The sequence below is a fragment of the Chelonia mydas genome, chromosome 1 (assembly GCF_015237465.2).
Source record: "Chelonia mydas isolate rCheMyd1 chromosome 1, rCheMyd1.pri.v2, whole genome shotgun sequence".
Classification (NCBI taxonomy): Eukaryota; Metazoa; Chordata; order Testudines; family Cheloniidae; genus Chelonia; species Chelonia mydas.
This window is the reverse complement of record NC_057849.1, coordinates 310,243,663-310,267,554: the sequence shown is the minus strand read 5'-3', so window position 1 is coordinate 310,267,554 and position 23,892 is coordinate 310,243,663. Positions and strand designations below refer to the sequence as shown.

The window sequence follows — 23,892 nt, the reverse complement described above, 5'->3', positions numbered from 1 at the left end:
GTTTGCAGAATCAGACCCCAAAGTTCTCACTTTTTAGAGTCTATTTTTATAGGAATTTCTTCCTATGCCAGTCTATGGGAATTGCTGCATCATGCTGTTGCTGAATCAATCAGCAGATAGCACATTCCTGACGGCTCCGTGCTGCTAGATGTTATCTTGTTCTTTGGTTCTCCCATTCTTGAGGCTGTTGGGTGGATTCCAGTCTGCCCTCCGGGGGTCCTCTGGTTATTTCCGCTTGACGCCTTCTTCAGCCGATGGACACTGGATTCTTAGGCTGGCACCTCCCTGATCATTCAGTTATTATCCACACCAAGCATCCATCCACATACATCCTCTATCTCTATTTTAATCACAATTGTTAATACAACAGAAGGGCGGGGAATCTCTGGGTGCTGTTTCTGTTGTTAGAGTATTGCTTTGAGTCTCTCTCTGTGTGAATTGCTTTGAGAACAGACTCTGTCTTAGAACGTACTAACGCAATCGGCAGCTTGCAAGTTTCACACATAGAGGGAGAGAAACAGTACCAAAAACCAAGAGACCTCTTAATTAGTAATACCCTGGAATTTAAACTATGGGGAATCAAACTCATTTGTGATTTTAATACAGAACTTCTTTAATATGATCCAACAGATTGAACCACGTACAGATGGATCAGAAAGAATTTTGGCATCACGCTTGTTCACATCTGAGGGCCCAGTCAACCTTGTGAGTGTGTATGCCCCAACACTCTCCTCGTCATTGGACATCAAGGACCAATTCTATGACCAGTTGAACAGCACCATCAGCAGGATTCCAAAACATGAATATGTTTTCCTGCTAGGTGATTTCAACGCAAGGGGAGGAGCTGATCATGAAAATGGACCAACTGTCTTGGTCAACGTAGAGCTGATAAGATAAATGGAAATGGTCAAAGAGTGCTAGAATTTTGTTCCTACTACGACCTTCATTCTTCCACTCAAAGCCGCAACACAAAGTACCTTGGAAACATCCCTGATCTGGCCACTGACACCAACTGGATCTTATCACCACAAGGCATACCAACCTTATGTAATCCTTTGCCAGGTGGAGCCAGTAGCAACCAGGGCCGGGTTCAATACCTTTTCAACAATACAACACAGAACCAGCTCAAGCCCCATCCAGTAACCTGGGAAAATTACACACCATCCCTGGGTACCTGAGAGGCAATACTTCCCCACTCACAAGCACAGAGTCTGAGTGTAGAAAAGAAACTTTTAATGAAAGGAGGGAAGTCACCAGACATTAATTAGGGAAAATGCCACAAGCAGGATTCATAATCATAAAACTGTGAGCAGGACACCCACCCCAGAGTGCATGGGGCAGTGTCTTCTGCCTCGTGTTCTTGAGTCCTACAACCAAAAGTTCCTTTTCTGTGCCCCTCTCTGCTCCCTCGCCATACCCCACTCACAGTGGTTGTCTTTGGTCAGTGAGGACCAAGGGTTCAGAGATGCATCTGTGGGAGTTCACCTCCCACTCAGGGAAAAAGGCACCTTGCTTGCTCAACCATCTGAGAACTCACCAGCCGCAGTTCCTCTCCGCTGGCCACCCTGCCAGCCATCATTCCTCACTGCTGGCCGCCCTGCCAGCCACTGTTCCTCTCCGCTGGCAACATCAGAAACATGTATGATGGGCTCAAAAAAGCTTTGAGTCCAATTTCAAAGAAGACAGCCCGAGTCATTCTGAACAGACTTCAGACCCTTGCAGACAGCATCTATCCTGAATCACAGTACAGTTTCAGAACAGAAGTGAAAGATCTACTATCAGCGTGACCTTTTGCTGAGAAAACTACAAGAGAAATGCAGAGAACAAAAAAAGCCCCTTTACATAGCCTTCATCGATCTTACAAAGGCTTCTGACCTTGTCAGTAGAAGTGGACTATTTGCACTTCTAGAAAAGATGGGATGTCCCCCACAAGCCTTTAAGCATGATTCGGTTCTTCCATGAAAACATGTATGGGACAGTCCAATATGACAGCTCAGTCTCCGAGGCTTTCCAGATTCATAGCCGGGTCAAGCAAGGCTGTGTTCTTGCCCCAACTCTGTTTCGGATATTCTTCTCCTTGCTACTGGAACCAGCTTTTGGTTCCTCAACTGAGGGAATCTACTTGTAGACAAGATGAAAAGCTTTCTGATGGAAAGCTGTTCTATCTTGCAAGACTTAGATCTAAAACCAAGACGCGGGGGACCCTCAATCAGCACCTCCTCTTTGCTGATGATGCAGCCGTGACAACTCACACAGAAGCCCATCTCCAAAACCTCACAGACAGTTTTTCCAAAAGCCTGCCAAGACTTCAGGCTTACGAGAAACCTAAAAAAGATGAACATAATGTGCCAAGGAGTTGAAGAAGCACGCTTCATCAAAATCAACCACTATGAACTCAAAACGATGAACAAGTTCATATATCTGAAGGCCTCTATCGCAGCCAACCTCTCACATGAAATAGTTGTTTCTGAGGCTGTGGATGGCATTGTGTTCTGCATGGCTGAGGTTATGGGGCAAGTGACTCATAAAACTCTCATAAAAAAGCAACCTTCCACACAAACTTCCTCGTGGCGGGACTTTACAGAAACTAGACAAGCCATTTACAACACATACTTTGCTTCTCTACAGAGGAAAAACGACATTAAACTATCTAAACTGCTACATGCCACAAGGGGCCATAACAGTGGTTCCCTTAACTCACCCAACAATATTGTTAATCTATCCAGCTCTACTCTTAGCCCAGCAGAAGAGTCTGTCCTATCTCGGGGCCTCTCCTTCTCTCCCATCACACCCACAGACATGACACAGTTCTGCAGTGACCTAGAATCCTACTTTCGACGTCTCCGACTCAAAGAATATTTCCAACACACCTCTGAACAACATACTAATCCACAGAGACCTCCCTACCAACACTACAAAAAGAAGGATTCTGGGTGGACTCCTCCTGAAGGTCGAAACAACAGACTAGACTTCTACATAGAGTGCTTCCGCAGACATGCACAGGCTGAAATTGTGGAAAAGCAGCATCACTTGCCCCACAACCTCAGCCGTGCAGAACACAACGCCATCCACAGCCTCAGAAACAACTCTGACATTATAATCAAAAAGGCTGACAAAGGAGGTGCTGTCGTCATTATGAATAGGTCAAAATATGAACAAGAGGCTGCTAGGCAGGTCTCCAACACCATATTTTACAAGCCATTATCCTCTGATCCCATTGAGGGTTACCAAAACAAACTACACCATCTGCCCAAGAAACTCTTTGAAGCAGCACAGGAACAAACCTACACTGACACACCTCTAGAGCCCCGACCCAAAATCCATAAACCTGGGAATCCTGGATGCCCCATCATCTCAGGCATTGGCACCCTAACAGCAGGATTGTCTGGCTATGTAGACTCTCTCCTCAGGCCCTACGCTACCAGCACTCACAGCTATCTTTAAAACACAACTGACTTCCTGAGGAAACTACAAACCTTTGGTGATCTTCCAGAAAACACCATCCTAGCCACTATGGATGTAGAAGCCCTCTACACCAACATTCCACACAAAGATGGACTACAAGCTGTCAGGAATAGTATCCCCGATAATGTCACGGCAAACCTGGTGGCTGAACTTTGTGACTTTGTCCTCACCCATAACTATTTCACATTTGGGGACAATTTATACCTTCAAGTCAGCGGGACAGCTATGGGTACCCGCATGGCCCCACAGTATGCCAACATTTTTATGGCTGACTTAGAATAATGCTTCCTTAGCTCTCGTCCCCTAACGCCCCTACTCTACTTGCGCTACATTGATGACATCTTCATCATCTGGACCCATGGGAAGGAGGCCCTTGAGGAATTCCACCAGGATTTCAACAATTTCCACCCCACCATCCACCTCAGCCTGGACCAGTCCACAAAAGAGATCCACTTCCTAGACACTACAGTACTAATAAGCGATGGTCACATAAACACCACCCTATACCGGAAACCTACTGGCCGCTATACTTACCTACATGCCTCCAGCTTTCATCCAGACCACATCACATGATCCATTGTCTACAGCCAAGCTCTAAAATACAACTGCATTTGCTCCAGTCCTTCAGACAGAGACAAACACCTACCAGGATCTCTATCAAGTGTTCTTACAACTACAATACCCACCTGCTGAAGTGAAAAAACAGATTGACAGAGCCAGAAGGGTACCCAGAGGTCACCTACTACAAGACAAGCCCAACAAAAAAGTAACAGAATGCCACTAGCCGTGACCTACAGCCCCCAACTAAAACCTTTCCAGCGCATCATCAAGGATCTACAACCTATCCTGAAGGACGATCCCTTACTCTCACAGACCTTGGGAGACAGGCCAGTCCTCGCTTACAGAGAGCCCTCCAATCTGAAGCAAATACACACTAGCAATTACACACCACACAACAAAAACACTAACCCAGGAATCAAACCCTGCAACAAACCCTGATGCCAACTCTGCCTGCATATCTGTTCAAGGGATACCATCATAGGACCTAACCACATCAGCCATACCATTAGGCGCTCGTTCACCTGCACATCTACCAATGTGATATGTGCCATCATGTGCTAGCAATGCCCCTCTGTCATGTACATTGGCCAAACTGGACATTTCTATGTAAAAGAATAAATGGACACAAATCTGACATCAGGAATTATAACATTCATAAACCAGTCGGAGAACACTTCAATCTCCCTGGTCACTCAATAACAGACTTAAAAGTGGCAATTCTTCAACAACAACAAAAACTTCAAAACCAGACTCCAACGTGAAACTGCAGAACTGGAATTAATTTGCAAACTGGATACCATCAAATTAAAGACTGGGAGTGGATGGGTCATTACAAAAACTAATTTCTCCATACTAATTTCCCCCTAATTTCCCCAAAAATTAATTTCTCCCCCTAATTTCCCCCCTAGTCTCTAAGGTGCCACAAGGACTCCTTGTTGTTTTTGCTGATACAGACTAACACGGCTACCATTCTGAAACCTGTCATCAGGAAAAGAGGCTCAACAGCTTTCATATGCGTTGCCTTCGTTGAATCTTTGGAATCTCCGGGAGGGACAGAGTCACCAACACTGAGGTGCTCAAGCAGGCCAGCATACCCAGCATGCAAACACTCCTCAGAGATGCCACTGCTGGCTTGGGCATGTGTGCCGAATGAATGATGGGCGCATCTCAAAGGACATCCTCTAAGGCAAATTGACATCTAGAAAAAGAGCCAAAGGGTGCCCAAAATTGTGTTTCAATGATGTGTGCAAGCGAGACCTCAAAGAAATGGACATGGATGTGAATAACTGGGAAGGTCACACTCAGGACCACAGCCTTTGGAAAGAAGAGCTCAATAAAGGACTCTGGAGTCACAAGGAAGCGGTTCAGCTTAGCAGAGAAAAGAGCTCGCAGAAGGCAAAGCCCAAAGGGACAAAACATCACCTTTAAATGTGACAGATATGGCAGAGATTGTCTCTCTCGAGTGGGTCTCTTCAGCCACAGCCACGGCTGCCATAAAACCAATTAAGTAAATTCTTTACCTCTCAGGAGCGCAAACCCATGGTCTTTAGAGACTGAAGGATGCCTAATACTACTATATGAATGCTTTTATAATAACTTTCTTGTATTAAATTAATCCTCTACTTACCAGTTATTTAACTACATAGGCATCTTTAAGTGTTACTAAATGCTCTTAATAACCAGGGATTGGGAATCAGAATGAGTACAAGCACAATTGTTGTGATTATCCATACAATGGCTTCATTGAAACAAATGAGGAGAGGAGTTCATCGGTAATACAAACTGGAGTGTGCAGGAAGGGATGCTGTTTACATCACAGCAAATGTTCCTGAAGCTGAAAGAATGGGACCCCTCATTTAACTTGTGCTGGGGTTAGAATCACTAGCAAGGAAGTAGCACTTCCTTCTCCTTAGGACAAACACAGATCCATGTCATAGAAGAGTCCAGTCTCAGCTTTTCTGCTTTACTCTCTGGATTTCCTTCTGTATGATCAAAAAATGGCATAGTAGGCTTGCATGTTTGTTCTCCTTCAGAGACTCTAGATAACATGTTCAGGTTACAGGAAAAAGAAGATTTATTTCCTAACAGCCAGACCTGCAGACTTAACCTACTTACCAGCAAGAGGCTCATCTGGCCCTCAGTATTACAGCCCCTGTAAACCCCTTTTCTTCTTTTCTCAAAATCAGAGACTGAAAGTGAAAATCTGCATGACTAGTTCTGATCATTTTGTGTTGATTATTGTTATGAGAACTACAAACATTTAAAACATGATAGGACATTTGACATAAAAGCAGAAAGCTATTTAGGTACTTTACCATTCTTCCCACCATCTTCACAATCAGCATCACACTCGTCATCTTTATTGTCCTGTAAGTCATTTCTTATGGAAAGCTTTCTCTCCACCCATCCTTTTTTCCTTAAACTTCTACGAATTACTGGGTAGGGTCCACAGATGGTAAAAATGTTCTTTTCCTAAGATTGCAAGCAGATACTTTTAAATGAAAACACAGACACTGCAAAAATATTATGGTTTATCTTTTACAAGTACGGTCAACATCAACACTAGTGCAATGCCTTTGAAGTTGCGAGCACTACATTTTGAAAACAAGAGGGGAAACACTGAAGATGTATTCATTAGATTTCAGTGGCACCTACAACATGTTAGGAGCTGTCCACACACACAGGAACACAGTCTTGTCCTGAAAGCAATCCCGCTGATTATTCCACAATAGTATTAAGCAATATCCCTCCAGTAACAAATGGCTGGTTAGCACAGTGGGAATACATATCACCCAGTCACTTTGGGACAGCCAAATTAATGAAGGTGAACTGCAATGTTACAAATGAAATTTTGCCATATAGACAGACAGACAGACATGTTTTATAGCATGAAATCACCATCTTATCTAGGTCAAATGGATTTATGTCTATATCTATTCTCTGTCGCAGGGTTTGTTCCCCTCAGCCTGTAAACCCCCGCAGAACTCAGCAATAACAAATTCCAGTAAGAGAAGAGCAAATGTATCATAGTTCAGTGTGAGAATGATGTGTACTGACAAAGCTCTGGCGTGGGGGCAGTCTTTGTACTGTGCTATCTGCACTATAGCCCTGTTTAAACAAGAGGGAGGCTTTTTTTAAAAAAATACCAACACAGTTTTAAAAACCATTTAGCAAACAGGGTTTAACAACTTAAAAAAACTATTAGCTCATTATGATCAACTTCCAGCTGGCCCCCAGGAAAAAATATCATTGTTAGAAAACAGTATCGTAAATGGAAAAACAAACCACTAAAATCTATTGTCAACACACATACCCTGATTGCCTTGTCAGCTAAAAATCTTGCCAGCTTATATTTGTCCAGTTTGGGGGAGAGAGGCAACTCTTCTGCAATTCTCTGGTTTAGCTCTAAAAAAGAAAATAAAGAAAAAAAAGCTATCATGCAACAGGAACTGTAACCAAAGGAGCAATTAATACATAGAAATAGAGGCCCATCTTTTGCAGTGCTCACTCATTTCTAGTAGTGCCCGCAATGTGCCTAGGCACTATATAAACATATCAGTATGTACCTAAAAGCTTACAAACTAAAGCCCTTATCCTGCAAGTTGATCCATATTGCCACCTGAAGTCAGTGGAACATCATATGCACATAGGTAGGGACTTATCTAAGCTACTTATCTGGCCCCCATCACCAGAGCATCTTATAATCTTTAATATATTTACACTCATAACACTCCTGTGAGGTAGGCCAGAGCTATTATCCCCATTTTACAGATGGGAACAGAGAGGCAAAGTGACTTGCCCAAGGTGCCATACGAAGTCTGTGGTGGAGCAGGGAATTGAATCTGGACCTCTCAAATCATAGACAAGTACCCTAACCACTGCATCACCCTTCCTCTTTTCTTGCCCACGTGGATCAGTTTGCAGGATCAGATCCTGAAAGGACTGTGGAATTGGGCCACAGAGCTCCCTCCGTGTACCATATAAGGAAAAATCATTGGGATTTCTCATGACTGCATCTTGGAGTGCTGAGAACATGCATGGTATGTAAGATGCTCATGGACCTCAACCTCATTTACTACTAAACGTATTAAATTGTTCTGCATTTCATTTTCAAAGAAGTGGCATCCTTGTTGGATTATTTATCATAGGGCCAAATCCTGTTAATCACATGGGTGATCAAACTGATCTCAGTAGGACTACCCATGAAAGTAAAATAATTAACATTATGGCTCACTTTTACTGTCCTGGTAATTTGTTAGGGGAGCATGAAATCTATAGAAAGGATACAGACATGGACATTGGCCCAGATCTACACCCTGAAATACTCAGCACCACGATGCCTAACCTCTAGAAAATCCCTCAGACAATAACGTGATCCACAAAGCTTGAGTTAGGCTCCCCATACAATGCAGGGGAGAGATAGCACCTAAGAATGTGATCTGCAAAAGTCAGCATGCTAAGCAGTGAGCCACCTAAGCTAGCCAATGGGAGATGCAGAGGAGAGGGTGTGTGCTAAGCCCCACCCCCTCATGAAATTCAGCACCTAAATCTGGGCTGCAGAAAGGGGACTCTCTCTGCTAGCGAACCACAGCTGGGAACTCCTCTCCTAGAGACAAGTGGCTTAGGTGCCTAAGCTGTTTATTGTGAGAATGAGTTATGCTCCCGCCTTACCCACACAAAATGAACAGAGGTAGGGGTCAGAATCAGTGGACCAGAGAGAGTCTAGCCTGCTGCTTATGGCACCCACCTGAGAAGTAGGAGACCCAGGGTCCAGTCCCCCTGCTCCAATAATGATTTAAGTATTTACCCAAAATGAAACAGCTTCAACAGGACAGAGTGAGAGAGCTCCACATCAGAATATCCCATGGCTTAGTAGTTAGAGCACTGTCCTAAAAGGTGGGAGACCCTCTCTTCAAATCCTTTCTCCCCCTCAGGCAGAGTGTGGAATTGAACCCCCATCTCCCACACACCAGGTTAATGGTCTAACCACTAGGCTAAAAGCTATAAAGGGATGGGGGCACCTCCACCATTGGCCAGATCTTGAGTGGCATGTGAGCACTCCTACCAGATCAGACCCTGCAGGCAAGATAAGTGCTTTTTCCCTGGTTCATGGATCTCTCTAGGGCTTAGGCAGAACAGGTTTCTGAGCACCTAGAGTGAGGCAGCAGCAGGCATGTCCATAGGCAGAAACTTAGGCGCCTAAGAAACTTTTACCCTGAAAGCTTAGGCACTGCGTGAGTTTGGGTGCCTATGGGGTTAAGTGGCAGCCAACTCTGGGTTTTGTGGATCACAGTGGAGTCTAAAAATGGGACTTGGGCACCTAAGCCCCAGAATTAGGCACCTAACTACCTTTGTAGATCTGATCCCTTATCAAACATTTGCCGGTGGTAGACAGACACTAATCCTTACCTAGTTCCTAAATAAAGGCCCAATCCAGCAAACACTTAGGGTATGTCCTCACTATCCGCCGGATCGGCAGGCAGCAATTGATCCAGCGGGGATCAATTGATTGCGACTAGACTAGACGCAATCAATCGATCCCCGAGAGCTCTCCCATCGACTCCTGTACTCCAGCACCGCGAGAGGCGCAGGCAGAGTTGACGGGGGAGTGGCACCAGTCGACTCACTGTGGTGGAGACACCACAGGAAGTCGATCTAAGTACGTCGACTTCAGCTACGTTATTCACGTAGCTGAAGTTGCGTAACTCAGATCAATCCCCCACTAGTGTAGACCAGGGCTTAAGCACATGTGTAACTTTAGTCATCTCAGTAAAGTTACACATGTGCTTAAGTGTACATAGGAATAAGGCTAACCTTTGTTTTCTAACTATTATAAATAAAGTACCAACTATCTCCATTTGCCCCTCAACCTAGCCATGATTCATTGGCTGATCTTTTTTTTACAGCTATTGTGGCAGAAGTGAGACTTAAGGAGAGATCTGAGGAAGGAGTGGGTAGTGGCCTTATGGATCAATTCAGGAAAGGATTTCCACATCTAAAGGGCTGCATAGAAGAAGGTGTACAGACACTGTGCAAGAAGCTGTCAGGTGGACAAAGCTGGCATTGCTGGCAGAATGGAAGGGGGTGTGGGGAGAGGGGGGGCAATACAATCCAAAAAAGAGTGGACAAGTATGGAGGAAACAAGCTGCAAAGGGAACCTGAATTTGATACAATGAAATGGGGAAATCAATGAAGCTATTAAAAGAGCAGGAGGATATAGTCAAAGAGATGGGCAAGAAAGGTGGCCTTAGCAGCAGTATTTTCAATGGAGTGGCAGTGGTAATGGGAGCATTAGGGAGGCCAGAGAGGAGGTGGTTATAATTGTTAGGGTGGTAGATGATGAGGGCCTGAATGAGACTTTTAGCTTTCTGGACAGAAAGAAAAGGATGGGTTTTAGAAATATTTTGCAGGAAGAAGCTTCAAGAGAAGCTGCTGTGGACAGGACATTCCTCTGCACAGAAAATTATTATTATGGAAAAAGTAAAGACTAATGAGCTTTCTGATTAGTCAGAAGATTACACCTCAGCAAAGCTTCCTTTTTCCACCAGTTCCTACAGGAAGAGTAACTTCCTGTGAAAGCTACTTTTCCACATGAAGTCTACGAAGAAAGAAAGTAAATTGAATATGAAATGACAAAACAGACCCCCCACACCCTTGTCAAGTATAATGGAAAGTATGGTTATTCCAGGTCTGATCATGCAACCAGAACTGCATCAATTGCACCATTCTCCCCATATGGAGCCCTTTTGGCTTCAGTAGGATTCTGCATGGTCCACCCACATACATGCAATCACTGGATTGACTCCAAATGGAAAGTTACCTCTGTTGAAACGTTGCCAAGGTAGACTACCTCAAACTAAACAAGTTTCCACTGGATAGGATTCCATGCTATCAGCAGCTAGGGAATTTAGGAAATGCCTTGGCCTTTTTAAATAGCTTTAAAAGTCTGGACCTTAAGGCCAGATCCCAAACCCAATAATCTCTATGGGAGTCTTTCAACTGATTTCTATGAGATTTGGATCAGGCTTTTAATTAGAAGAAAGTACTGCATTTTTATATATACCCATTTGTTTTAATGATCTTGTGCAAGTACTCAGTCATAATATTACTTTCAGAAATCTTTAATGCTGTTTTGTAGTTATTTTTGCTAAAAATTCTAGCATTTTCATTAATAAAACATAGTATAGTGTGAATTTAGTCAGCTGAGAATCAGCTTGCTATACATAGGTAAATGATTATCCATACCAAATGTGTGTGAAAATGTTTAAATTAGGAAATACCAACATTAAGGTACTGACCAGCCAGAGACTTACCAGGAAGCAATCCCTGGTGGCAGCAAGCTGTGGGAAAACATTTGTTCACAACAACTTTTGGGATTTTCTGGGGAGAGAGGTTGGTTCTTATCATTCCTATCAAAGAGAAGAGACAGTTTCCAAAATACAGAACTAGAGAAGTTATCTGAAATTGATAAGACTAGATGTTATAAGTGCGTTAATAACAAAAATAGCCATAGAGTCAAGGAAGAAATAGTTAAAAGCTCAAATTATGATACAAGCTTTCTAATGAAAATGAAATGAAGCTGCTACTAGAAACCGTTGGTGGAACCAATTTCTTCTATGATTCCAATTACCCATTTCCATCAATGGCAGGAACTGGTCAATTAATATATGTGAGTTTATTTCATGGTGGGAAAAAATAATTTTCTCTATAGATTAATAAACTCTTTTAATTTAGGTATATAAATTATATCCATAAGACATCACTCAAAGGAGATGTATTAAAGACAGTTAGTTCTCAAGGACCTGATTCTGAAAAGTACTGAGAGCCAAATGCAGTTAATGCAGAATTAAGGGTATTTATATTCTACTAGAAATGAGCAAAAAAGCATGTGAGTTAAGGAAGGAAAGAAAACTGGCTCACCAGTAAGTTCCCTTTTCTCCTAACCCTGCAGCAGTCTCTCCCTTGGGAATCCACATTAGCAGAGAGGGTTGGGTTGAAGGTAGACATAGGATGACTGGTGGCTCTCCACCAGATTTTCCACACAAAAATCCTACAGGCTAGATTTAATAGATTATTCCTTTGTACTATGGAATTCCTCACCTTGGTGATATATTTCTGGACAGACATAGTTGGAGGAGACTGTAACAACACATCCCCTGCAGGAACCTAAATATGCTTTCCAGGGACTGCAACGAACCAGAAGTGCAAGGTGGCAGTGCGTAGCCAAGGTGTGGATGGCTCTTGTGCCTAATGGATCCCTGAGCTCTGCATATGTCTTGGGAGATCTGAGAGTTTAAGGGTAAAACCTCCAGTCTCTTCCACGAAGGGACAAACTCTGACACATCTCCACTGCTCTAACACCTCCCCCTCCTCCTCCACCCCAAACTGGAAGAATTCCATGGACTCTCCAACAGTTGAAGATTTCAGAGTTTCCACCTCCCTAATCACAAATAACCAGAGCAGGGAAGAATGGGACCCTAAATGTATCATGTGACTGAAATCTCACTCTGTGTCTGTTGCTCTGGGCTACTGCTGGTTTGAAATCTCTATATAAAGATGTCTTTGCATTAGGAATGATGTCATACATAATTTTGTAGATTTTAAAAACTCAGTAGACTTCCAAACATACAGCAATGATCCAGTGAAACAAATTTGTAGTTTTAATTAGGCATTGAAATTAAATCATTAACAAATTCCAGCTATACATTTTTCTCTCCTAAAAGCTATAGTACAGAAACATTACATCCTGATCATTAAAGACCACATCATCACAACTTTCGACTTATCTTTTTTAAAGAACATAAGTTGTCCCATAAGTAGAAAGTCTAGATAGGCAATGGACATTGAAAAGACACTGTGCAGGGTAATTCATCTCTGAACGAATGCTAGCTAGGGACATGTCCTATTCTCAGACTAAGGGATCTTTTATTAGAGAGAGAGTCTGAAAAAGATGATTAATTATATATTGATATTTTATAGCTCTCATGTGACTTTAGCAAAAGTTTGATTAAAAAATCATTCGCAAATACAAACTGTTTTCTTCTTCTTTTCTTTCTTCATCACTTAAACCCAATGGGAGTGGTCTTCTTTCTGCATGAATCTGATTCATCATGATATATTAAGCTAGGTCATCGTTACTTCACTCTTTGGCTATTTGCCCTGCAAACTGAGAGAGAGAGAAGATAATTCAATTTGTCATATGCTTCCATGCTACATTTTCTCTATCTCTTATTATTTTTCAATATTAAAGGGACAAAACAAACTTTAAAACACACACTTCTTTTTGAGGATGCTTTCCCTACCATAGTATTGTTCACTGTAGGTAAGTGATGGGAAATGGCTATAGAAATTATGCCAAACCAAAAGTATGCAATCGATATGCAGTCCTCCTAACTGGCATGGAAGAAAGATACTGTGGGTGTATAAAGAGGTCAGAGTTTCTGTAACAACGCAGGCAGTTTCAACGATGGTCTCCCAAAATACACTTGTGCCCCTCCACGACTAGACCTATATGGCCTGTCTCCGAACTGCACTGTCTCCCTGTGAAGGCTAGGAGCTACTAGGGGCAGGGTACAGTGTTTTCCCCAGGAATTGAAATGGGGGGGAGGGGTCAGGGCCAATGAGGGGTGAGACCGTGAGAGTGAAGGTGGGCTGTATGGCACCATAGTAAAAACTGAAAAAATGTTTCATGACTATTTTCTTAGATTTAACTCGTTTTAAAATCATCACACAAATTAAAGTTGGCTACTCAAGTCTTCTATGAAGCACTACATCTATATCCTTCTTGGTTTCTTGTTATAATTTTGCACAACTCTTAATGAACTTCTTGAATGCAATGTGTTCATCTCGGTGGCTTCTCGTGTGTCCGGTGCTTCCATTCCTTCAATTGATATGCTCATTAGCTCATTCACATGATCAGGCAGAAGGTGACTTCTTTCAGAACACAACATTCTATTCAATGATGAAAAAGAAACCTCAACTGTATCTGTTGTGACTGGGAATAGCAAGAGATGAATTCCTACTTCTTTCATCCCAGGAAACATAGCACAAAAATCTATTTGAGCCACTAGTGATGATAAAAAAAGAAGTTGAAGTCAAATCTTCATTCATTCGTCATATAATATTTCACTCTGTGTTCAAATTCTCTATTTTGTCCTGAGCATAAGGCAGCCCCATTGCTGGTAGAGCCTCATTCCGCTCAACTGTCGGTGTTTTATAGGACAGGGATCTGTAAAAGCTATGTAGAGGTTGAGTAGAATCTAGAAGTCGCTGTTGTAGATATTTAAGGATCAAGACTGTGTACTTTTTCAGTTGTCTTAACAAACACTTCCTGTCCTCTTCACTTAAGGATTCAATATAAATGCCTTCATTAGTCAACTTCTGGACTGAAGTCTTTTGCTTCGTCCAGTACTTTTTCAATGGATAGCTCTCCAATTGATCCAAATGTAGCTTCTCTTGCTGGACAAAGATCTACTGTTGTAGCAGATGCCTGGATGGCATTGTTTAATGACCCAAGTGGTTTAAACAGTAGACTTACAAGAGAGAACAGCAATAGTCTTCTCTGAATGTAGTAGCAAAAGTAATTCAACAGCCTCACTACTTAGATCCATCCCATCTTGGTAGATACTTTCCAAAGCCAGTAATAATGGCTGGAGTAATTTTAAGACAACAGCCAAGGATCGCTCATGAGAAAGCCAGAGGGTTTTCCCAGATTGGATTAATTTGAACTTCAGTCCCAGTCTATCTTCTATATTTTCCAAGATATTCAGTCTTTTTGGACTCTTGCTGAAAAAAAAAAAAATATAACGAAGACATTAAATGTATAGATTTTTTAATGTCTTTTGAAGAGTCTGCAGCTCATACTAACGCTAGTTGGAATAGATGGCCTCTGCGATGAGTATAGGAGAGATTAGGGTTACACTTTTCTCTGAGCAAAACTTTTACCCCACCATGTCTTCCAGAGCAGCTTGCAGCTCCATCAAATGCACAAGCAGCCATCTGTTTGGGATCCAATTGACAAGCCATTTAACTTTTCTAAGATGTGGGTTGTCACAGCTACAGCCGATGTGTCTTCTATAACTTGAACATCTAGAAATACATCTACTGGCCTACCACTGACATCAAGATAACGTACACAATGACTTAACATTTGCATGGGTGCACTCATCAGCCATGTATGCAATTTTTTTTAATGCGGTGAGAGAGTTCTTCACTTATTCAACTGTTGAGTCTTTCACTGTTGCACCACATGCTTCTAGCCAGTTAGTTGAGTTTCTTGCAGAAAGATAGTGAGCATTTGCTGGTCTTGTTCGGAACCAGTGTTCAACTTCAGGATGAACAAGTGACAATGAACTTCACATTGGCCTCCAGTTTGTAGTGTGTGGTATCTCTTGCTTAAATAGAAAGTATGATGCCACAGCCATGTTTGTTCGCATGAACTGTGTTGTGTCTCCAGCATCCTTAACAGCCTCATTAACACTCACCGATGTTGTCCTTAGTCAGTGGAAACTCAGAGTTCAGAGGTGCTTTCATATGAGTTCATCTCCCAGGTGGTGGGGGGGGGGGGGGGGAGAAGCCAACTTGCTCATTCCTCCAGCTGCTCACTGTTCACTCTGGCCACTATTGTTCATTGTACCACCGTTCACTCCATCGCTCTGTTGCCAATAGCCCTGCGCCGTCACCTTCTGCTGCCACCTGCCACTATAACCTCTGTGAGTTGGTTTCTTGAGGTTTCACCCAGCTCTCAGTGATTTCAGCTGAGCTCTCAGTGGGGGAACCTCGCTGCTAGTGCAGACTGGGCCGTCTCATCCACAGAAACACTGTCCCACAGCAGGTCTAAGCACTTACACCTGATTATCAGTGATTTCAGCTGCAGCGGTCACTTAACAAAACAAAAGACTATCTATGGATCAGCTCTGTCTTTAAACAGTGGAGAGAGGGAGGTCAAATAGTACTTGTGACTCAGGCAGACCACCATGCAAAACACCTGTCCCCACCCTCTCTCCTGATGCCCTCAATCAGCACAGGCTAAATAGTTCTACTGCCCTTTACTCATACAGTAAGAATAACATTTCATTATCGCACCCCACCCCCGCATTCAAGTGATTTGTAACCCAACCCCTGTCAAAATCTATCACTGGGGCAATACAGCTCTGTTTGCTGGATACCTAGGTAGATTAGGTGTGAATGTAAATACAATCTGGTCCTGAAGCCTTTCCCCCCCACCCCCCAGCTCATCACTAGCTGTCAGGGAGAGCTCATTTACACTTTGCTTACCAATCATAATTTGAAATTATTAGGTTGGCCAACGTCACCAAAATGAATGCACTGGCACTCTCATAAAAGACAACAGCTGTATAAGGAAGCTAGTCTATGTTCATACCTTTCAAATCTACTATACTTTTTCAGATACATATATTTTATCATACACTTTATATGCTTTTAAAGTGTGTATTAATATTTCAATTTCAATTCAAATGTCCAAACAATCATTAAATTGGCAACTGCATGTAACTAGTTCACAAAACTGGGGGGATGGGGGCCTGTTGTGGAAATTCAGGAGGGGTGTAGGGAAATCCCGCAGGGACTTGACCTTTAGCTGATCCTAGCTATGAAGAGCATCAGTGAGGGCAAGACACCCCTTATGGAGGGGGCAGAGGGAGTTTCCAGGCCAGGCTGCGCACACTAGGTGGCCTGTTTAACCAGCCGTTGGGATTGTCTCTGGCAGAGAGAGCGGGACCGACTCAGGCGGTTCTAAGGAGCAACCTGGAGACAGAAGTAACTTCCGTGGCCCCTAGGAACCTACTGAGCGGGGCCTGGCGAGCACACCCACCTTACCCTCTGGGAGCAGCTTCTTTCCCCGGGGCTGCAGGCCCTTCCCTCGCCTGGCTGCCAGCGCGGCACGCTCCGCGCGCGCCCATTGTGACCTTCGCGGGCAGCCCGGGCGCTGTGAGTCACTCTGGATAAGGGCGGCGGTGGGAAGCCGCGGCCCCAGCGCCCCGGGGGAGGGCCACAAAGGGTCGCTCCCCGGCTCAACCAGCTGCTTGGCTGTTACTGAGCATGCGTCAGCTGCTTGGGCTTGCCCCCAGGAACATGGGCTGTCGCTGGTGCCCTGCGGCCTCTCGGGTGGCTGCTGCTCTGACTTGCGGTTGCAGAGCGAGCCCTGCTGCGAACCGGGCTGCGCGGGGGAGGGCTGGACCGAGTGTGTTGCAAACTGACTGCACGGAAGGACCACACAGGTGGAGGCAGGGGACGGAAGGAGGCAGATCAGCAAAATCAGGAGTGACCCCCTCCGTCCCCAGTCCCTCACACTTTGTTACCCCTGAACCAGTCACCAGAGGCGGGGAGCGGTGGCAAGGCAGCAAGAGAGAATACTTGCTCCTGGCAGCAAAGCGTGCAGGGAGCGGTTTGGTAGCGCCATCCTGCTCACAGTGCCACCGCCACAGCAACCAGCTCCTGCTCCACTGGGCTGGAAACTCACTCCGCCCACCGGGGTCTTGGAGCTGCGGCTTGGGAGCGCTAGCACCGGGAGCAGCCAGAGGTGTTAGTGGGAAGGGGACCGGGACTCAGCCTGGCAAGGAAGGATGAACAGTGACGCTGGGGATAGAAGGGGCTTTTAGATTTACAGGACTATATTCCCACCAGAGTCGGGTTTGTAGTAAAGGCAATCTGGGTGAGGCTCAGCTGCCTGGCCACGATTTCCGTATTAAAATAGCCTGATCGCTTAGCTCGATATTCTGAACTTCTTTGATGGAATTGAACAAACTTCCAGAGCTGCAGCATTAATTGCCTCAATGTTGCTGGATTTACCAGGCGTGTGGGGGTAAATGCAGGCAAACTGCTTGCCCCGGCGCCCCTTTGAAGTTGAATGGCAAATCAGTACATCAAAGGAACACTGCTGCCTTCTCCGACTCCACAGGGGTTGAGAGGAAGGCAGGCAGGAAAGGAGGTAAACACCTTGGCTGAGTAGAACTGAGTCCTAAAGACTGGTGGCTCCTTTCTGCTTTATTTTTACTTGCTCCTGTTCCTCCCATCAAAGCGCGATCATCAATTTAAAGCAGTGGTTCTCAAACCCATTGCCCAGTCAGGACACAGCTGCAGCCCATGTGACATCAAGCCCATGTGACAGGTAGTATATATATTGTGTGGATTCAGCCTGCCATAACACATGGAGCTGCTACTGCATATGTGGCCCACAGTGGTAACTAGGTTGGGAACCACTGATCTAAAGTTGATGGAGAAATTTTAAACTGGATTTGTTGACATTTTAAAATGTCTCCCACTGTCACCTCAGTGTCTTAATCCAAATTCTAACTCAGATCATTTTACTTGTCTTACTGAAATTCTCCCTGCCTTTCAGATGAATGCAGTATTTTTTCACTTCTTGTTGAAACTTTTCTTTAAGTTTGTAGTATGCTGTTAACCAGCTGACAATTCTACCTTTAAGGCAGTTAAACTTCAGTGATGGGTGAAGTGACCAGTGTTTTAAGTCCTTGAGGTCCCCTGGTGAAACACATGACATTATGCCATTGTCATATCATTGGCTTGTCCCCTACTATTCCTGAACATCAAAAGTTAACTTGCCTGCCGCAAAGGAAAGGTCTAAATCAATGGATTCTCTACAGGGCTATTACTGTTTGGTGCAGAATACCTCAATTTTTCAAATTAATGCTGATGTCAATGGAAGTTGAGGGCTCTCAGCATCTTATTGGTTTGGGCTATATAAGAGAATTAAGCCCTCAAGAGGACATGATGGTCCCTTTTTTATTTCTTTTCCCTCTTCAAGCCCAGTGATAAAATTATAGTCTGTTTCTTTGTGTCTCATGTGTTGAAAGGCCTTGGTCAATCGTAAATTTGAGGAGAGACAACTTCTTGGAGACGAGGATTTAGTTTTACAACTGGCAAGCATGTTACCATATAAAAGAAATAGAAAACAACCAGTTAAAGTACACTCAAAATACTTTACATACCCGACCCTACCCACACAATGGTACACGCAAACCAGTTAAACAAAATACCTAAACCCTGATGGGATGATGTTTTCAACCTATCAGTTCTCATTCCATCCATGATGTTTAAAAGTTGTTCCAGTGGTTTTTGCTTTATTTTTGTAAAGACAACATTCCTTTCTGCCCCAGTGAACCCAACAAAACCATTCTTGTTTCTACTTGAATGTAAGTTGGGAGTGAACTTTTTCCAAATATTAAAGATATAACATTTTTGGAGAGACCAGGGTCTTCTGCTGCCTTTCTTGAAAGAGTTAGCACGCAAGAATACCTCCCAAGACATTGGAAGCTTTTGGTGAAGGATGGCTGTGTCAGCCTTTGAATGGTAATATCTAAGACAGAAAGCATCAGCTTTCAATATGGGAGCAAAAGTCTCTGGTAACCTCCAGTAAAGGGTAGATTAGCTGGCGATAAACTGCTGCACCAAATACATCCAAAAGCTTAGGGGAATGGAGAGGGTATTTTCCCTTTTTTACCAGTTGCATAAATGTTTTTAAAGTGGTTCTTGAAAACTGTTAGAGCCTTTGCCATATATTAAAAATGCAAAAATAAATGAAGCTCCCCAAAAGCAGAAAAGAAAAAGTCCCAAAGTAGCTGCAAATCTCCACCCTCGTTATATTTATGCTGACGTTTGGCTTATTCCTTTCTCCTCAAAAGTCTGGGAAAAGACATACGGCTTGCAGTGTGCCCTTAACATCAACTGATTTGGGTTATTTCAGACTAAAAGAGGGAATGAATTTCAAAGTCTAGGGCCCATCATGGAAAATGCCCTGTCAGCTGGGAAAATGCCTCTCAAGCCTCTCAAGGGTCTCCAGTTGTCATGGAAATGCTTATGCTGTCACAAATTCATCTGACTTTGAGACAGATATATGATAAAGTAGGAGGAATAGATAAGACTTTGAGAGAGAAACACTTCATTTAAACATGATTTATTTTATAACTATCAAAGATTGTTAGCAAAATAGAAATATGAAAAGGGGAAAAAATCATTTTTTAGGAAGGATACATTTTCATATGTGAAAGAGCAAACAGATTCCAGTAAATCAAGGCATTCAGCCCAGCAGTCATCCCACGTAATAATATTATTTGTTTTGTTTTTTTCATTCTGATTAAGTTACAGGGTGAGTCAGTAGATTTTGTGCCAAGCACTTAGAGTTTCGTGACTTTTCAAGGCTGATATAAACTAAGGGCTGTTACTCCTTTTTCGCAGTCCATAAATTTGTTACAAAAAATATTTTAAAGAATTGTATGTTTTCATCTATGCAAACTGGACTTCAATCCACACCTAGACTCCTTGTGATAAAGAACTTTATTTTATACAAAAGTAATGAGATGCAAAACACCTTTACAACTCCTACAGAAGTGAAGTATAAGCAAAAATATCAATTATGACCTGTACTCATAACTTTACAAAAGCATTTACCAGTGAAATTGACTGCATAATTGCAGTTATATTAGTCTCTTGCAAACAAATGAGACCTACTGTGTATTGCCATATTTATTTCAAAAATCATATCTCCATAACCCATAAGTAATTTATGACCTTGTTTCCAAAGGGATCTTTTAAAGCAACAAAACACTAAACATTTAGATACTATCAGCAACCTACCATCAAATAATATCCTCACACAAAAGATAAAGTTGCATTAAGAAATTTCACCTATATATTTCAAATTTATTAGAAAGGTACAGTATTTACCTTGAAAATAAATTTTGTTATTCCTTGGTCCCTACAGCTGGAGCTATAGCACTGTCTACAAACTGCTACAGTTAAGAAGCTTTAAATATAATAGTTGATTTATTGTATTATATTCTACTTGCTGAATCCACCTTACTGAGCCATCTGTACCACAACAGCTTTCCACGCTTTGTCTTTGTCAAAATCCTTTATGGTATTATTGGAAACCTAGAAGCAAACAGGTTTCAAACAGTGTTTTAGTTAATTATTAAAGTAAGTAAATATGCAGGAGAACACAGAAATAAGAATGTGGGCTGATTTATTAAAATATATCATAAAAATCTTTTCTATTTTGCATTTAATTAGTGGCTTTTATCCTGAAGAATCCTAAAACTCTTCAGAAATCATAACACTACAGCATCACAGAAATGAAGCCACACTAGAGTCAAGGACATCAACTTGCTGATGCACAACACATTGCCAAGAGTGGCCAATATGGAAATTCTGGCTAAGGACACTGGGCCAAATCCCTATTTTTACTGAAGTGCCATAGGATCTTTAATATCCATGCACACAGATTCATGGATTCCAAAGCCAGAAGGATCCATTGTAATATCTAATCTGACCTCTCATGTAACATAGGCCGTAGAACGGGGTGGGCAAACTTTTTGGCCCAAGGGCCACATCTGGATATGGAAATTGTATGGTGGGCCATGAATGCTCACGAAATTGGGGGTTGAGGTGCGGGTTCTGGCTGGGGGTGCGGGCTCTGGAGTGGGGCCAGAAATGAGGAGTTCAGGGTGTGGGAGGGGCTCTGGGCTGGGGCAGAGGGTTGGGGTGCAAGGAGGTGAGGGCTCCAGCTGCGGGTGCGGGCTCTGGGCTGGGGATGAGCGGTTGGGGGTGCAGGAGGGTGCTCCAGGCTGGGACTGAGGTGTTCGGAGGGTGGGAGGGGGATCAGGGTTGGGGCAGGGGGTTGGGACACGGGAGGGGGTCAGGAGCGCAGGCTCTGGGCGGCACTTACCTCAAGCAGCTCCCAGAAGCAGCAGCATGTCTCCCCTCTGGCTCCTACGTGGAGGCGCAGCCAGGCGGCTCTGCACGCTGCCCTGTCCGCAGGCGCTTGGGGAAGGGGCAGCATGTGAAGCCCCCTGGCTGACTCTACATGTAGGAGCCGAAGGGGGAACAGGCTGCTGCTTCTGGGAGCCACGCAGAGTGGGGCAAGCCCCAGACCCCGCTCCCCAGCTGGAGCTGATGGGGCCGGATTAAAACATCTGGAGGGCCGGATGCAGCTCCCGGGCCATAGTTTGCCCACCCCTGCCGTAGAACTTCCCCAGAATAATTTCTTTTGAACTTGAGTATATATTTTTTTTAAAATCCAATCTTGATTTAAAAATTGCCAATGACGGAAATCCTCTATGACTCTTGGTAAATTGTTCCAATGGCTAATTACCCTCATTGTTAAACATTTACATCTTATTTCCAGTCTGAATTTGTCTACCTTCAACTTTCAGCCACTGGATCCTGTTATACCTTTGTTTCCTAGATTGAATAGCCCCTATCAAATATCAAATATTGATCCCCATGTAGGTACTTACAGACTGTAGTCAAGTGACCACTTAAAACCTTTTTGTTAAGCTAAATAGATTGAGCTATTTTAGTCTATCACTATAAGGCACGTTTTCTAATCCTTTAATCATTCTCAGGCTCTTCTTTGAACACTCTCAAATTTATCAACATCCTTCCTGAATTTTGGACACCAGAACTGGACACAGCTTTCCTGCAGCCGTCACACCAATGCCGAATACAGAGGTAAAATAACCTTTCTACCTTTACTTAAGACTTCGCTGTTTATGATCATATTAGCCCTTTTGATCATATTAGCCCTTTTGGCCACCACACTGCACTGGGTGCTCATGTTTAGCTGATTATTAACCATGACCCCCAAATCTTTTTCAGAGTCACTGCTTCCTAGGATAGAGTCCCCCATCCTGTAAGCATGGTCTACATTCTTTGTTCCCAGATGTATACATTTACATTTAGCCATATTAAAATACATATTGGTTGTATGTGCCCAGTTTACCAAACGATCCTGATTGCTCTGTATCAGTGACCCGACCTTTTCATTATTTACCACTCCCCCCAATTTTTGTGTCATCTGAAAACTTTATCAGGGATGAATTTATGTTTTCTTCCAGATCATCGATAAAAATGTTAAATAAAGTAAGGCCAGGAGTCGATCCATGCAGGAACCCACTAGAAACACCAGCTCAGTGTTGATTCCCTGTTTACAATTACATGAGATATATGCAAAAAGAAAAGGAGTACTTGTGGCACCTTAGAGACTAACAAATTTATTTGAGCATAAGCTTTCGTGAGCTACAGCTCATTTCATCGCATGCATTCACGAAAGCTTATGCTCAAATAAATTTGTTAATATCTAAGGTGCCACAAGTACTCCTTTTCTTTTTGCGAATACAAACTAACACGGCTGTTACTCTGAAATCTGTCATTGAGATATATGTTAACCAGTTTTCAATCCATTTAATCCATTTAATGTGTGCCATAGTAATTTTTTATTATTTTAGTTTTTTAATCAAAATGTTATGTGTGTACCAAGTCAAATACTTTACAGAAGTGTAAGTATATTACATCAGCACTATTACCTATATCAACCAAACTTTTCATCTCATAAAAAAACATATCAAGTTAGTTTGACAGCATCTATTTGCCATAAACCTATGTTGATTGGCTTTAATTATACTACCCTCCTTTAATTCATAAAGTAGGACTTTGGTTTTTAAGATTTCAGCTGAAAACCCTACACAAAGAAGTAAACACTTTGAAGCAGGGCTTGTTCTGTGTTTGTACAGTACCTAGCACAATGGGGCCCTGATCCACGACTGGGGCTCTTAGGTGCTATTGCAATACAAATAATAATAACTATAAAAGACAACTCAGTTTACTTAATTTGAAAAGATGATGAAGCTTACTCAGCCTGGCTGAGATTCAAATGTATTGTTCCAGGGAATTTGGGAATATTAACTATATATATATATGATATATATATATAATATGATTATATGTTGTATTTTGAAAGTTTTGCTATATATATATATGTATATATATAATTATTTTTGCAATATAGAGATATAGATATAGATACAACATTTTCAAAATAAAATCACT

At 42.8% G+C, this 23,892-nt stretch overlaps 2 protein-coding genes across 8 annotated transcripts in view; both read right to left on the bottom strand.

Moving 5' to 3' along the window:
• The window catches only part of TTLL8 (tubulin tyrosine ligase like 8), a 70,043-nt gene extending 52,928 nt beyond the window's left edge, over positions 1-17,115 (bottom strand). Inside the window, exons 1-5 of the mRNA XM_043550810.1 lie at positions 16,864-17,115; positions 13,060-13,192; positions 11,340-11,435; positions 7,340-7,431; positions 6,342-6,498 (exon numbers count right to left, since the gene is read on the bottom strand). Of these exons, the coding sequence (XP_043406745.1) occupies positions 6,342-6,498; positions 7,340-7,431; positions 11,340-11,435; positions 13,060-13,138 (424 nt within the window). The 5' untranslated portion in view covers positions 13,139-13,192; positions 16,864-17,115. The remainder of the gene's footprint in view (positions 1-6,341; positions 6,499-7,339; positions 7,432-11,339; positions 11,436-13,059; positions 13,193-16,863) is intronic.
• Positions 17,116-20,511: 3,396 nt separating this feature from the next.
• The window catches only part of MLC1 (modulator of VRAC current 1), a 36,950-nt gene continuing 33,569 nt past the window's right edge, over positions 20,512-23,892 (bottom strand). For all 7 annotated transcript variants that reach the window (XM_037889044.2, XM_007056866.4, XM_043550784.1 and 4 more), the window contains one exon: positions 20,512-20,937. In XM_037889044.2, the coding sequence (XP_037744972.1) occupies positions 20,863-20,937 (75 nt within the window). In that variant the 3' untranslated portion in view covers positions 20,512-20,862. The remainder of the gene's footprint in view (positions 20,938-23,892) is intronic.